The sequence below is a fragment of the Trifolium pratense genome, linkage group LG5, assembly GCF_020283565.1.
Source record: "Trifolium pratense cultivar HEN17-A07 linkage group LG5, ARS_RC_1.1, whole genome shotgun sequence".
Taxonomy (NCBI): Eukaryota; Viridiplantae; Streptophyta; class Magnoliopsida; order Fabales; family Fabaceae; genus Trifolium; species Trifolium pratense.
Window position 1 is genome coordinate 28,385,887 of NC_060063.1, and position 17,111 is coordinate 28,402,997.

At 31.4% G+C, this 17,111-nt stretch overlaps 1 protein-coding gene across 1 annotated transcript; it reads left to right on the forward strand.

Annotated features, from left to right (window-relative positions):
* The first annotated feature begins 10,285 nt into the window (after nt 1-10,285).
* Nucleotides 10,286-14,029, forward strand: LOC123883469 (transportin-1-like). Its single transcript, XM_045932287.1, has 11 exons — nt 10,286-10,634; nt 11,523-11,573; nt 11,905-11,990; nt 12,399-12,465; nt 12,551-12,607; nt 12,699-12,728; nt 12,804-12,863; nt 12,997-13,110; nt 13,517-13,630; nt 13,765-13,869; nt 13,963-14,029. The coding sequence occupies exons 3-10, from the start codon at nt 11,932-11,934 to the stop codon at nt 13,795-13,797; spliced, it is 534 nt and encodes a 177-aa protein (XP_045788243.1). The 5' UTR covers nt 10,286-10,634; nt 11,523-11,573; nt 11,905-11,931; the 3' UTR covers nt 13,798-13,869; nt 13,963-14,029.
* The last annotated feature ends 3,082 nt before the right edge of the window (nt 14,030-17,111 follow it).

A 17,111-nucleotide genomic window follows, 5' to 3' on the forward strand; every position in this document is an offset into this window, starting at 1 on the left:
AACTAACAGGTCGTGCGAGAAGCACAGGGGCACCAAAAGAAATTCTCACAACATTGAGCTAATGTTATTTTTGGCCCATAAAGATTATATTGATTATTAGTATGTTTGTAGTTGTGAACAAAGTTCAATTGATGGGAACGTTGCAATATGACATTGAGTTTCGAATTTACGATTCTTCATTTATCTACTTTAGTGAACATAGTTCAATTGATAGAAACATTGCAATATGTACGGAGTCGGGATTTTAATTTGAGATTCTCCACTTATTTACTTAAAAGGTGTGAAATTGTAGTCCCTACAATACTTGTGGTAAAAAAAAATAAAAAATGCTTGTTTTTAAAATTATTTTTATCAATTGTTTAAAACAACTTCAAGAGATGAATTTATATCCATTAGACTATTTAAAAAAAAAAAAAAAAAACATATGAAATGCATGTCAAATTTCTATCTGTCTAAAATAAATCTATTTTCTTTATGTTGAATCAAAATAAAAGCATATGTTTTTGCATTTCACTTTAAATTATTGCATTCCAAAGCAATTTTTGTGGTGGCTATTGAAGTGAATGTTTGTTTCATCTGCGTCAAAACACCAATTGATGCATGTCTAGTGAAGCAAGGATTTGTAGCTTCTCAAACACAAGGCAAAACATGACATTTTCTAGTGATTTTTTGTGGTGGCTATTGAAGTGAATTTTTTTATTTTTTTTATGTATTATACTTTTTTAAGGAAATCATTTTCCATATGTAACAATAATAACTTTTTTGTAGACCCTTTAGAAATTGGAAACTGACATTAGAGCTATGGATGAAATGAAAGCTAATATATATAAAGTTTTAAGATTTGGTCCCCCACCCTAATGCATATCCATGAAAATGTGTCATTTTGTTATATACGTATACATACATCATTGGACCCCTTTTCCTTTGCAAAGCTAGAGAGCAATCGCAAAATCTTGTTTGTCCCACTTTGTTTGGCCCAAATATCAACTCATATATTTTATTTTTAGTAAAAACATAACCCACAAATGAATTTGTCCCGTTTGTTTTATGTATCATCAACTGAAATATTTGTTGGGGTCACGTTATCTCAACGTTTGAGCAAGGTGTTATTTAGACACATAAAATTCGACAGTGTGTTTGACATCATACAGAATACTCGGGGTTTAAGATTTAGGGTTTGGTCTGATGTGATTTGTTTTTCATATGAAGTGAGAGAAAATAATAATAAAATAAATTAAACGTATTTGAACTGTATATTCATACGGAGTCGGATGTCAAATTGTATGTTCATGTAACGTTTCTTTTTCAACTTTATATAGTATCTATAACACAATAACACAACACTAGGTCTATTCATCATAATACAAACCTTTTTCTTTTCCTTTGTTTTTATATCTGTATTTTTCTTTTGCTCACCTTTTTTTTTTCTTTCACATAATAAAAGGTTAAAAAAAGATGGATACGGTTTTAGATTTTTGTGAACTAAACGGGAACATGATCAAGACTATTGACAATGTTTTTCCTATTTGATATTAAGGCTTTTTGTAAGCTTTCTTTTTCATGTCTTTGATGTTATGTATAATAAACCTTTTACAACTTGAAAAGTTAGGCTAATTTGTTTCTTTCTTTTTAAATAATTTTAATAAAAGAAGTAGTCTTTTGCACTGTCCCAATTGCGAGACAGTTCTTGGAAAATATGTGAAAAGTGACATACCAATACCATTACAAATTTAAAATTCAATAGATATACTCCCCGTCTCGTAACTGTTTTGCGAAGTATATTGGGAGTTGTAGTGCTTTTGCGGCATAGTTGTAGGGAGTCTTTGAAGGTTTGAAATTTGCTAGGAGGTTGAGGTTTCGAGATGTTGAGCTAAATATTCATTCGTTATCAGTCTCTCGTGTGATTAAAACCGGTGCAACTAGGAGCCACATGGGGTATACTTTGGTGGAACATATCAAAAGATTATTGGGGATGGATTAGGATGTGCACATATCTCATTCATATATAGAGAAGGAAATCAATGTGTTGGCGTTTTGGCGAATATGGATTGTTTATTGAATTGTAGTGTAATTTTTTGTATGAGTGTCCGAGTCAGATTAGGCATTTAGTTGCTACTGATACTAGGGGATTTTCTACCTCTCGTTTGATTCCGTTGTAATTTCTTTTCTCAGGGCTTTAAGCGCCCTCATTTCTATCCAAAAAAATAAAAAATGCACAACTTAAATAGGACACACTACTCATCATCCAAATATCATGTAATACTTTTATTTTATTATTTGATTAAAAAAAATTGGATAAATTTTACCTATAAAATATTGGTATTTAACCAAATTTTTAGTTAAACATCATTTGAATTCTACTTAAACATCATAGCTAGTTGAAGGAATAGTAAGTAGTTTACATATGTTCTTTTCTATTTTATTGTCTTCACTTCTCTTTTAATTAGTGAAATTCATTTGAATTTTTACCAATTAAAATGTGTTATGCTGAGATTTATTTATATCATTCTCTTTGTCTTGTGCATTTGCAAAAATGTCTAATCATCTCTAATTAAAATGTGTGAAATCAAGACAAAAAAAAAAGTGTGAAATCACTATCCATGAACATCTTGCAAACAACGGATATTTTGTGGTATTACAACGGATATTTTTTTATTATAGGAACACAAATGTATATCATCGAACATTCGGTTCAGATACATACGATATATATTTATTGCATTTTAATGGTACGTCACTTTACTACATTTTCCAAGAAATGTCTCCCAATTTGGCATGGTATAATCTACTCCCTCCGTACATTGGAAAATATATGTCCGTGCTCTACTCCCTCTGTCTAGGCATGGCAATGGGTACCCGCGGGTACGGTTTTTACCTTCCCCGTTTCTCATACCCGAATCATTGATAAATACCCGTTTCCCGCCCATTACCCGACGGGGATGAAAAATTGAACCCAATCCCCGTCCCAAATGGGTTCGGGTATACCCAAATGGGTTCGGGTATCCCCGAACCTTGCCCTGCCCTGCTGAACCTTACCCGAACCCAAAATTTTTCTAAACGCTAAATTTTCCTAAACGCTGACATACATACAATACAAAAAATTTCAAATAATAAAGTACAAACCAACATTTCAATGCATTAAACATACAAATGAAATGATATTCCAAAATATCAAACCAAAATTATCAAAATCATAAAATAGTACCGGTACAAACCAATATTCCAAAATATAATAATTTTATATAAACGGGCGGGTTCGGGGACGGGTTCGGGGTGGGTACCAATATCTCCGTTACCCGCCCCATCCCCATGTTTTGAAATCGGGGAAAACCCAAACCCGAACCCAAACCCAGTCAAATCGGTTTTTCCCCGTCAAACTCGGGGTGGGTTCGGGCGGGTACCCGCGGGTACGGGTTCTGTTGCCATGCCTACCTCTGTCCCATAATGAGCTAGTGAGACAGTTGATTGCGTCACGCATGTCAATGCATAATTTTAACGATTAATATATTTAATTGTATAATAGTAAAAATTATAAAAATATGATATTTTGAAAATATCCATCGAGATGAATCAAACAACATCTTATATGATAATATTTGTTTTTATTTATTAGTAGAAAAATATGGTCAAATCAAGATATGTGAATAGTGCACAAGATGGCTCACTCGTTTTGGGACGGAGGGAGTATAATAGGGCACATACATCTATTTTTCAATGTACCAAAAAAGTCAAATTTGCTTATAAATGTGTCCGGAGGGAGTATTTTCTTTCGCACAAAATTTTAATAAAAATAATTTTAAAATTAAATAGAATATAACAAAAATTGTCATATTCAATACTCTCTCCGATCTTTTTTATAAAGAACACTTTGAAAAAATTACATAGACCAAGGAAGCACATTTTACATTGTTACTTTTATTTAATACTCTTATAAATTTAATTTTATTCCATGTTCTCCCTCCGGCCTCATATATAAGCAAAAGTTACCTTTTTAGATTCATTAGAAAAACAATGCATTTAGTCCAAATTATAGACAAGATACATCTCTTTTTGAATGAATCTAAAAAAGTGATTTTTGCTTATATATGAGGCTGAAGGGAGTATACCCTTATTTAATTACTCTTAATTCAAATAATTTACTTATTTTTAATATTTTCTCTCATAATAAATAAGGGTATAAGTGAAATTAAGTATTTAAAACATTTGAAAATTAGTCAAAGTTTCTTATAAAAAATACCATATTTTTTTTGCAAAGTGTTCCTTATAAAAAGGACCGGAGGGAGTATTTTTTTAGCATATTAAACGCATCAATAAGAACACTCCTTTTTAACAATCGTTATGTTATTAAGTTAAATCAATATAATTTCCGCACTTTGAAAATAAATTCCACATAAAAGTGGTAGGACCCTTTGTTAATTTCACTCAATAAGAGAGTGAATTTTATAACACCTAGGTTAATAGCATACAACATCATCATGAAAGTGCCTACAAATATGGCAAAATATAAGTAACCAACATATTCATACTCTCGGATCTGCGTCCAAGTCTTCATCGGATTTGTAATGAGTTGATGTAGATATGCCAATTTGAATCAACAAAACACCTACTAAATGAAAAATCAACAAACGTCGTACAAGACGACGACAAACACAATGTCGCACAAGACGATGACAAACTTTAAAAAAAAAATCTATGTGGAATTGTGGATAACCACTTATTTAAATAAAAAGAGAGACAAGAATAATGTTGAGGGGTGATTTCAGGCAAAAAAAATTATCCCCTATAGTGAAAGAATGAAAAGAGAGAAAAGTTAAAGAGAAAATGGATGGTGGCTAACCTAATTTATTAGAGAGAGTGCATAAACTTTTTTTATTATTAAGAATATAATAACAACATATATTGAATTTCAAGAATTCATATAAATTCTCCAAAATTCTCCTCCAAAGCAATTTTTTAGCTCCACTAAATTAAGGAAAAAAATTGTATTATGATAAAAAAAAAATCTCCAAAGTTATAATCTTCCAATTTCCAAAGTCCATACTCTTATATTTTTTCTACTTATTCCTTCCTTTTGAAATAAATAAATAAATAAATCATCTCATATCTTCCCTTCCCTCCTTCTTGCAAACAAAGACTAAATGTAGACACTGTTTCTGCTAAGATTGCTATCCTATTATAATTAGATTTACTTATTATTGTTTTTTTTTAACCTTGTTATAATTTCTTTTTTCTGCTTCTATTTATTTTTTTTTTAACAAACTAGCTTGTTATAATTATTGTTGTTTCCTAAGATGTCACACTTACTCAAAAGTAATAATAAGCTTATAAACTTTTGTGTAGCTGCTTGTGAATGTCATGCCTATTTCCAGTAAATAAAAAGTACCAATAATTTTGTACACACATAATCCTAAAGATGAAAAAGACATTAGGTAGGGTTTGTGTGCTACATTTCTCTTGCGTGTAGAAAGGAAAATGACTAAAATTTTTATAAATTCTAATTCAACTGATAAAATATCGAAATTGTTAAGTTAAACGTTGTAATTGAAGTTCGAACACCAATTTTTTCACTTATGTGTGTGAGTTTTCAATTATTATTGTCATTTCATGTAATTCCCTAAAAAATTGACTAAAACATACCTTCAAGCAGACATATTTAGACCATTTTAAACAATTTAGAGACTCTATTTTGATATTAATAAAAGTTGTGCTTCTATAAGATAAAAGCACAAAAAATTTAAAATAAATTAAATAAATTATCTGTTTAAATATCAAATTATAATGATAGTATTTGCACTTTCAATTTTATTATTAAAATAAGAAGAAAAACAAAAACAGTTCTGCAACATTTGGGAGATATGAGACATTAATTTGTTGAAGGCCTAATCCGATTAATCAAAGTTTACCAAACAGACACAAAGGAAAGAAAAAAGTTCTTCATATGGAATGATTATGTCAAAATCAGCAAAGGAACAACATTATTAGTACACTCCTTTCTTTTTTGACAAATAATTAATACTCCCTCCGTACCACGTCACTTTGAGGAAAAAAATGTAATAAATTATATGTCGTTTTGCATTATCAATAAAATATTTAATACTATTTTTTTAATACTCCCTCCGTACCACAAATAATTAATACTCCCTCCATACCACTATCTATTACTTTTATTTCTTTGTAAATTCAAAATTTAAATGAATTTTGCCTATGAGACTAAAAAATGGGGTTATGGACTGTTGTTCATTACAACTGTGCTCAAGACTAGCACTGAATTGATAGTATACCAATTAATTCCAATTTGTATAGTGTATACCGAAACATAGCTTGTGTCATTGGATTATTATAGAAAATGACGTTTGAAGGACTAATTTATATGTCCATATAAACTTTTCAAGAATAAATTTGAAGTTTCAAAAAGTTGAAGAAAAAATTTAGGATTTGTATATGCGTCTCGGTTGAGCCAGTTCTCAATCTATATCTCATCTAATAGGAGACGCTTAAAGATAAAATATTTGACACAAAAAAAAATATATATTGTACTACCTCCGTCCTTATTATTATAAGATGTTGTTTGACCACTGCACGCAGGGGCGGAGGAGCTTGTGGGCTGGACAGGGCCATGGCCCGCCCCAGCTTTTTTTTTTTTTTTATAGTGAGCAATTACAATTATACCCTTAGCTACTTTTTTGTTTTTCCTCCCACACATCAAACTCTAGCACACGCAAGAAACACAGAAAACAGAGTATGTATTGCGAACAAAACAACCCAACGGCAAACTACATCATCACGTCGACACACCACCTCCACCGCCCTGAGCACCACCGCACCACCACCACCATTGACCGCACCTCCACATCACGTCGATCACTCCACTGTACTTCTCAGATTAAGGTATGAATCTCAATTGCAAAACCCTTTTCCTCTCTCAAATTTTGGCTCTGTTAGATTGATATGAAATAATATTTGGATTGTTGTGTTATCTTGATTGATAGGCTACTACGTCTTATCTTGACTCTTCCGGTTTCTACAGCCACAACTGAAAGATCCTTTTCAGCAATGAAAATTATCAAGAATAAGTTGAGAAACAAGATGAACTCTGATTTTCTAGCAGATAGCATGTCGGTTTATATTGAAAGGGAAATTGCTGCAAGTATCGATTCAGAGACTATTATTGATGCTTTCAAGGCTATTGGAACGCGTAATGCATCGTTTTAAGGTATTTTAAATCATGTAGTTTAATTTTTTTGATGATGAACTTTGTCCTTATTACGACTTAATTTTTTGGTATATAATATAATATGCATTTTGGATTTACAATTTTTTTTTTGTTTTACGGCCCCCCCCCCCCCCCCCCCCCCCCCCCCCCCCACTATTTTTGGCTAGCTCCGCCACTGACTGCACGTACGCCAATTCACAATTTTGATCACTAATATCTTTAATTGCCTATTAGTAAAAATTATAAAAATTTAATATTTTGAAAATACTCATCAAAACAAATTGAACAAGATCTTATATGTTAATATTTATATTTATATATTATTAAAAAAATACGGTCAAAACAAGGTAAATGAATAGTATATTTTTGTCAAACGGAGTCTTATAATTAGGGACGGAGGTAGTAATATATCAATGTCCCTTAAAACTCCTACAAAATTAAGAACCATTAACCTGATCCGAATGTTTCATAGACAAATATTTCAATACATAATTTAAGATTATATTGTCATAAAATTAATACGATAAAAATATCATACGCATAGTTGTCAATCAAACATCTAGTATATTAAAATTTAAATTAATTGACTTAGAATTGAAATGGAATATTGAAAAGCATCTCAGTTTAAGTTCCCTTATCCAAAAAATGGAATTTAATTACCCATTTGTTCCATACTCTTGGATTTTAATTAAGGTCAGTGTCTCTATCTAGTGAAATACATAGCATTTTACCTTTAATTAAAAATTAAGTCTTTACTCAAGACTAATTTTAAATTGATGTATATTGAAATAGTTGGAAAGTCTTTGTCAAATTTCTAAAGAAAAGGGCTAATTATCTCTTATATCACTATCATGGGCTCCATTTGTTCCCTCAACCGTCTTAATTACATGATCCAAATAGCAAAAACAAGTTATAAGCACGGTATAAGCAAGGTCTCAATGTTTTAATCTTTGTTTGATTTCAACATTAATTCAAATTTTTAACACCATGAATTAATGAAGTGAACCAAGTTTAGCTAACACTACTTATCTTTAATAAAAATAATTGGTGATCAATGTCTTATTTTCATCATTAGTTTAAACAAGCTACGTAAAAATCACTTATTTAAATAAAAATAAATAAATAACAATTAAGAGAGAGGTGATTATCAAAATTGACCATAAATTACTCCTCTCTAGTGGATTAACAAGATAAGAAGCAAAGAGAAATTCGGGTTATGATGAGAGTGGCGGCTAACTTTTTTGTTTTTTCTAAAAAAAAATGGTATTCGAATTGATGATAATTATTCAACAGAGTTATTGTAGGGATACATAACTAGCGGTTGTGACTTTTGAATTAACGCATATCTTTAACGCTTTCATAATTTCTCAACTCACCTAAGGGATTAATTAGGGAGTGTGATATTATTGAATAGGGAGTGATTATTACTATTTAAGGGTTAATTAGTCGTGATGAACCAGACTTAATTTAAATTGTGAAATATAATAACATGTTACCAAGTAGGGAAAGGGAAGAGATTCGAAACAACCTAACTATTTTTCTCATCTTGAATTTTAATTGTTTATTTTATGCTTTTAATTCCAACAACTTGAAACAACCCCCAAATCTATTGTTTTGATCATAATTTAGCGATTATTGAATTGTTGCACACGGATGTTGCATTGTTAGATTGTAATACAGTTTTATGCTTTTATTTCTTTCCCTTAAGTGTGTAACTTAGTCTTTATTCTTCTTTGTTTTTGGATAAAGTGTAACTTAGGTGCATTCGTTTTAACTTTTTTTTTTTAAAATGAATTTTATAGTGTATTGTTTTTGCGTTAAATTTTTTTTAACAAAGAATATTTTTTTTATAAAAGTTTCAAATGAAAAATTTGTTTAAATAACTTCTCTTAAAATGTCGTTTTAAGTATTTCTTCATTTTGTTATAAATTTTTTTTTATCGTAAAATTTCAAAAAAAAAAATCTCTAAAAAAAAAAATTTTAAATAGCTTTCCGTAAAAAACCCTTTTTTTTTGGAGATAGCTTTTTTTAAAAATTGTGAATTTTCTTAAGTTAAAATCTCTAACATGAATATTTAAGTTATTTAATGTCAAAATCATTCTTTTAATTTATAAAAAAATTAATTTAAAATAAATTTTACCATTTTTAAATTATAAATATCAATTTTTAAAATGCAAAGAAAAAATTATTTTTTTAAGTTAAACCAAATGCATCCTTAGTCTTTATCTATTGCTTGTATTTGCTTATGAATTATTTCTTATATATTTACTTAATATATGATATTATTTACTCTTTGTGTTCTCTATTTGAAGATTATGGATTATAAGGGGGTATCAATTTAATTGGAATATCTTCTATCCTCTGTTGATATTATCTTATTAGTTCACTAAAAAATACTATGTTACTAAATCTAGCATAACTTTTTCTCTTTGTTCTCTTCTCCTCTCTTTTTTCTATGAATTATTGACTTATGATTAATTGATGTTTCTAGTAGTGGTGAAAACTTGATCACGGTTTGAATGAAAAGTTGATGTGATAATACTTTGTCAATAAAAACAAATATTTATGTTATTGTCTTTCCTTATTATTTGACACTATACAATAATAATGTGTATTCATCATGAGTCAATAGGATCAATACCGTACGTGTATAAAATTATTGACAGTGATTTAGTTTTAAAAAATAAAAAAATTATTGACAGTGATGTTCTTTAACCGTCCTTACACTAGTACAAATATGACATATTACACATCATGTTTACATCTGACGAGCATATGTCAGATGTAAAAGGCTATATGGAGTAGCCTTTTCATCTGGCTTCAATATCCACAGATGTGAAAAATAAATAGACAAGACTTTTTACATCTGACTTCAATATACCAGAAGCATAACTAAACACGGTGGCAATCTTGTAATTATGGTGAAAATTATCTAAAATATGTATGTATCTGGCCATATTTAGCCACAGATGTAAAATGTCAGGTTAAATAAAAAAAAAAAAAAATTTTGGAACAAAGGTAAAGGTAATATGTGTATCTGTCTCTCTCCCAATTATCAAAAGAACTAAACCCTCTTCACCTTCACCTTCAATTCGCGTACGAAGCAACACCCTCTTCACCTTCACGTACGAAGCAACAATTCGCAGCACCGTCCTCAGCAAAACCCACAGCGCCGTCCTCACCTTCAATTCGCAGCAACCCAGCAACACCCACCCTCTTCACCTTCACGTACGAAGCAAAACCCCTCTCACCTTCACGAACGAAGAACCAAAACCCAGCGCCGTCCTCACCTTCGATTCGCACCCAAAACGCATCAACCCAGCGCCGTCCTCACCTTCGCAAGAACCAGCGCCGTCCTCTCTCTCAACTCACCACCAGCGCCGTCCTCTCTCTCACGAACCCTAACTCCAAATCGATTCAGGTACTCTTCTTTCTTTTTTAATCCTTTTTAAATATTTTCCTTTTCGTGATTTCTGTCGTGATTTTCCTTTTTAATACTGGTGTTAAGCTAAATCTAAGTGCTTATAAATTTCTATCGTGATTTTTGTCGCTTATCCGTAATCTCTCGCTCTCTCTCTGATTTGATGTTATTTAAAGCTAATACTGGTGTTAATCTCTTTCTGGAAAATTAGCTTATTGCATTGTGATTACTTACTAATAATTAGTTTATGCTATTAGTTTGTGATTGAATTGATTCTTTTGTGTTGAGGAAATTTTAGCAAAGTGAAACTAAATTGATAGCTATATAAATTGATAGCTTAACACCAGTATAATATAGATTTTCGTGACTTATAAGCGTTCATATTATAAACAATGTTTTCTGTGATTTTCGTGGTTTATTACTTGGTTTGTTACTTGATTTCTTTGTGATTTCTTTCGTGATTTTACATGGTTTGTGGTTTGTTACTTGGTTTTAGCTCTTAGAATTGTTTCTACTGCAATTGATTTATGTTTTTTTCATCTGCAATTGATTCATTTAAGTGATTGGTTTCCCATCGGGTACGAAACCAATACTTTAGTTGGTGTTACCATGTTTTAACTTAATTTCACAACATAGGTATGGATCGTAGTTGGATGAAAGCTAGTAGATTAAGTGCCGAGTTTGAACGGGGAGTGATTGAATGTATTATTTTTATGACTGAGGAGAGTCAAGATCAGATCCTGTTGATGTTTCACGAAACCTAATTTTTGATAGGTTTCCCATTCATAAGAAGGAAATTGATTAACTTCTATTTCTCAAATCAGCTATTTCTATTTCTTATTAATGCTGTAATTAACTGAGACCATTCTGATTTCCATTGACGACCAGGTTTGTGCAGCATTTGTCCAGCTGATTGAAGTCCGTCCGTCTGTCTTGGAGGTGTGAGCTTCTTATTCTAGTTCATTTAAATTTTTAAAGTTATTTGAGTATGCTGTTTTTTGGGAACATTGCATATTGAGCTGGGTTTTGCACTTTATTGATTCCATCGCATTACACTTCATATAAGTGTTTACTTGTTTGAGTAAGTAGGAAGCAAATAAACTGGAAAATTATCATGCATGTCATTTGGAAGCAGTAAAATCTGAATATGTTGCTATGTCTTACATTCTTAAATAAGCCAGCACCAAGTCTGATGGTCATTTGCTTTATTTAAAATTAATCCTTTTCTATCAGCTCCTTCTTTTCTGATCAATTGCTTGCCACACTGCAGCCACATCTAAGGAATGTGATTGAATATATGTTACAAGTCAACAAGGACCCAGATGAAGAAGTGGCCCTTGAATCCTGTGAATTTTGGTACTGCTTTTTTTGGGATTTTATTTACTTACTGTACAACTAGGGGATTTTGTTAATAGCTAGCTTCTATATATTGCTATGATTCTCATGGAAAAGAATAAACTTAATTATAATTGCTTGTTTTATGGGAAAAGGGGATGGGGGGAGAGTTCGGGTGGGGGTGTCTATAATATTTTACAATATGGGTATGGGTAGTATATCCCACAAGGGTAGCTGATTTTATAATTTATTTATTTTTTGTTTATGTATGATTTGTTTACTAGGATAGCATATGAATAGTCAATTTCCTGTTTCTGAAGTCAGCAAACTAATGCAAATTAAAGTTTGACATTTCTGTATTATGGTTATGCTGTATCTTAAACCGTGCAAGCTTCTGTCTGTTTTTCTTATTAATAATTGTTATTGCAGGTCGGCATATTGTGATGCTCAAATGCCACCAGAAAACTTGAGAGAATATTTGCCTCGTCTTATTCCAGTAAACCTAATTATACATATTTATACTATTATTGTTTTACGTTGCGAGGTTTAAAATTTGAAATTTATCTGTTGTATCTTTGCAGATATTGTTGTCAAACATGGCTTATGCAGATGATGATGAATCACTTATTGAAGCTGAGGTTGCTTTCAATTGATTTGTGTTTGTAGATGCCTTTAAATCCTCTTGTTGTTCTTGATTACATGACCTCATTTTTTTCTTTTTTCTTCCAGGAAGAGGGTTCTCAACCTGATCGAGATCAGGTCTGATTGATTTTGGCTGAGTTACTGGATTTCTTTAGTTTGACATGTTTCTAATTTTGATAGTTTTTCCCACAGGATCTTAAACCTCGATTTCATGTATCAAGGTTTCATGGATCAGATGAAGTAGAAGATGATGTATGTTGTATCTACTCTGTTGATTGCTTATTATAGTCATTTGATTAATCATTTTGTCTCTATTTATAAAATGAAATGACGAGAAAAATGTGCTTTTCTGATCTGGACTTGAATTTTATTTTCCACATTACAGGATGATGATGTTGTTAATACTTGGAATTTACGGAAATGTAGTGCAGCTGCTCTAGATATTCTCTCGAACGTGTTTGGAGATGAGATCCTTCCCACTCTGATGCCTATTGTTGAGGTGATTTACATCCCCTTGTTGGAATGAGTTTGTTGAACTGGTGCTCTATCAATTCAAATTTAGATTGTATACATGTAAATATTGTGTTAAACATGTGTATGTATAGAAGACATTCTTAGAATTGGGAGTTGGGCCTAACTTAACCCTACAAAACCAGTTTGTAAGGTGTGGATTGCCTCTACTTTTTAAACCCATGTCCATGCCATCATATCCGATGTGGGACTTCTTAAAACACATAAATGGCCACAATTTCTCTTTTGTTGTCTACTTTCTTTGTAAATACCATATTGATCTGTGCTTATAATGAGTTACTTCTGGATACATACTTTTGTATGACACTAGTTTCTCCAGAAGCTGTTACACTCCCTTTATGAGGATATACTAAACTTTCTAAGAATGTGATCAGGCCAAGCTGTCAACTGTCGGAGATGATGGCTGGAAAGAAAGGGAAGCTGCTGTCTTGGCACTTGGTGCCATAGGCGAGGGTTGCATCAATGGTCTTTATCCTCATCTGCCAGAGGTATTCTCTAATATTATCTTCTGATGACTTAAATGCAAAATCAAATGGCTTTATTATGGGAAAAAAGTTTGATTTGTTTTTATATTTAATTAGTATTAGTATATCGCTCATAAATAATTCTTCATTATGTACAGCGGGCATTGGCAATTAATAATTATGTGTCCTAAGGACAATGTTATAGTTTGTCTTTGTTCATTACACCGTAAGATACCTGAGGCAGCGTGGAATTTTTTTACAGAGTAAGTTATTATTTTAATTAGTTTGCCTTTGGTTTGCCTCTGTTCGTCCACTTACTGCCTATTAAAACTTTGTTGATTTTTAAATTTTTCTAGTGCTTTTAAAGTTCATCAATTGGCATCTTTTGGTAATAGAAAGAAGGCTACATGGATTTTTCCCAAAGTAAGTGTGGTGTAAATTTTAATATTTATTTACGTTCATAACACATGATTGATATTTTTTTATGTATTAACTATATGTCGTTTATATGTAGACAAGGCGACAACCTAACGGTAATGACTGTGGATATTATGTAATGAAGAACATGCTTGACATTGTCACCGCTAGTATTACAAAGAATTGGATGGAGGTATTTTTTTTTTCTTCTTGATTGGCAAATTGGATGCAGTTTCCTGCATTCTGTGTAGTTTCCTAGCTGTGTAGGACTTCCTTCCACAATTAGAAATTCTTGTAGTTTCCTAGCTGTGTTTCCTATTGTAGTTAGCTGTGTTTCCTGTCCTGTTTCCTAGCTGTGTTTTGTATTTGGAATTATAATGGCATCATTTTAATCCTAGCCTTCTCACTTCTCATATGCTTCATTCTTGATCATGTATATGTATTGTAGGTGTTCGATGATCCCACGTCATTAACCGAGGAGGAGATGTATGAATTGCGAAACAACTGGGCTACTTGTTTTCTTGACCTGTACAATCCCGAGGTAGATTATGTTGTTTCCGATGATGAGGTTTAGGAGCTAGCTAGTTACAATGGATTCACATTAATTAGGATGTTTTGAATTGTAATGACTTGTATTTTGCTTGAATGTTATAACATTTTGGATTGTTTTGGTATTTTGCTTGACTTGTAAGACTTGGTATTTTATTTGAATTGTAATGACTTTGGTTGAATGTAATTGTATTTTGGTTGAATGTTGAATTTTAATGACTTGGTTGAATGTAATTGTATTTTGGTTGAATGTTGAATTGTAATGCTATTTTGGTTTTTTTTAATTACAAAATAGGATTTAAAAATATAAAAAAAAAAAAACGCAGGATTTTGAAAAAAAAAAAAAATTAAATAAAGTTACTATTTCACATCTGGTGACTTGGTCAGATGTAAAAGGTCCAATTTAATTAAAAAAAAAAATTGGTCAGCTGAAACACGAGAACAGAGGTAAAAGGGGATACTTTTACATCTGGCGAATGTCAGATGTAAAAAGCGTAAACTTACTACTTCTCGTACGTCTACCTCTGACTGGGGCCAGATGTAAAAGGGGGTTTTGGCCAGATGTAAAAAGTGTTTTCTGTACTAGTGTTAATCAAGTTGATTTAAGCTAATTGTGATTTATTTTTCAAACAAGCATCATTGTAGTCCTGATTCATATACACTAATGAGTTTATAAGACAGATTAATTTAGAACTAGGAAAAAAAAAAGACATATATTAATTTATTTACGAATGAAGATTCATTTTGATCCCTCACGAATTTTTGATAGGTCAATTTAATCCTGACAAAAATAAAACCATATTAATCTCGGACATTTTCATACTGAAAACAAACTAGTTCATGTTTCGTTATGCCAAAGGAATTAATTTGTCTTATGAAAATGTCAACAACAAATTTGAGTTTTTTTGTTGTCACAATCAGTATTCGGTTCATTCGACTGCATAATATGGTTCGGGAGTCAGTTATGTCATCAAGTGGTTTCAGCCCCCGATCACAGTTGCAGGAGATCAAACCGTGATCATTTTCTACCAAATCTAGCGTCAATCACTAGTTGAGTTCATCAAAATAGATCTTCAATTAGTATCTTTTTCTATGTCTTGCATAAAATTGGAGTTGTCATTGCAATATTCATTTGTTTCCTAATATGTTGAAACCTAATATGGAATGGATTCGGATTTTTACCTAAGACAAGTTTCCAATGTTGGGCCAGTCAATATCATTAACGTGCTAGATTTGATGAACTTGCCATATAGTTCTTTCTTATCATCTCTACTAGTTAACAAAATTGTTGATAAGTGTTTGTCCCCAATGTGTCATTTTGTTTAGTCCAAAATGTTAAGGACTTTGAATTCAATTTCACAATCAAGAAGAAGAGGTTTTTTTTTTCTTTTCAAAATTATGATACAATTTTGTTAGTGCATTAACATAGAGTTTTAAGGTGAGGTGTCGTGTTTGGTGTACATGTATAGACGAACTGACCTAATTAGTAATTATGATAAAGACACTTAACCTAATAAGTAATTATTATGAAGACACTTAGAGCATAATTATCGGTCCCTTTATACCGTGAATTTACAAAAATCAATAAAAGCGTGTCAATAAAGACAATTATTGAAGCAAGCATCGTTATATTACAGGGCAACAATAGTTTGAACTATAGTAAGGAGTCGGTGGAACTTAATTATTATTATTTTTTATGGTTTATATTGATATTTAAAATAGTAGTTAAATTTTTTTTTTTTGACAAGTAGTTAAATTGTTTAAAGAGTAAGAAAATTTGAAATAATATAAAATGAAGAGTAATGCTAGGGTCACACCCACTAACACACTCCTCTAACACACTCCAATATTAATTTGCCACATCAGCCACCTTTTTTATTCATGTAACTTGAAACCGGTTTAGTGGAGTACCTATTTATTCTTTTTTTTTATTTATTAAAATTGGATTTTAACTATTCATCTTCCGTATTCAACCTTCCTTCTACATTCTCTTTACTTTCCAACAAAGTTCAACTTGTTTTTTTTATGACGGTAACAAAGTTCTACCTGATAAAAGAACAATATTTACAAATTTTCCAAAACAACATTGAGTGAAATATTTTTTTAATCCATTGAAATATAAAAGAGAACGCCCCTGTATATGCTTCACTATACCCAAATTAAAATCCTCATTTAAAGAATAGAATCAATACGGAAAGAGAACCAATTTAGATTTGGAAAAAAGAAGAAGAAGCTGGCACAAAAAAGGAACACAACTCATTATATCAGAAGAAATGAAACCCCTATCTCAGAAAACACAGATCGCGCTCGCAACCAAGACATCGGTAGCTACATGAACGTCAAGATGAGAAAGATTGGTGTCGAAGACCTCGCGAGAAACTGGAGAAAGATGTTTCAAAAACCACGACGAGAGCGTGTGCAAAGGTGCACGAGACAGATCAGAAGGAGCCATGGAAGTGTGAATATGTTGCAGTTTTAATTTTTATTGAGGAAGATTGGAGTTCCAATGTGACAAAAATTGTTGTTTCTCAAAAAAATA

Excerpts from the sequence above, each read along its gene's own strand:
- LOC123883469 (XM_045932287.1), top strand. The coding sequence starts at position 11,932 with ATGTTACAAGTCAACAAGGACCCAGATGAAGAAGTGGCCCTTGAATCC. Across the intron at positions 12,466-12,550 it reads ATTTGCCTCGTCTTATTCCA|ATATTGTTGTCAAACATGGC; the intron begins GTAAACCTAATT and ends GTATCTTTGCAG. Across the intron at positions 12,729-12,803 it reads CTCAACCTGATCGAGATCAG|GATCTTAAACCTCGATTTCA; the intron begins GTCTGATTGATT and ends TTTTTCCCACAG.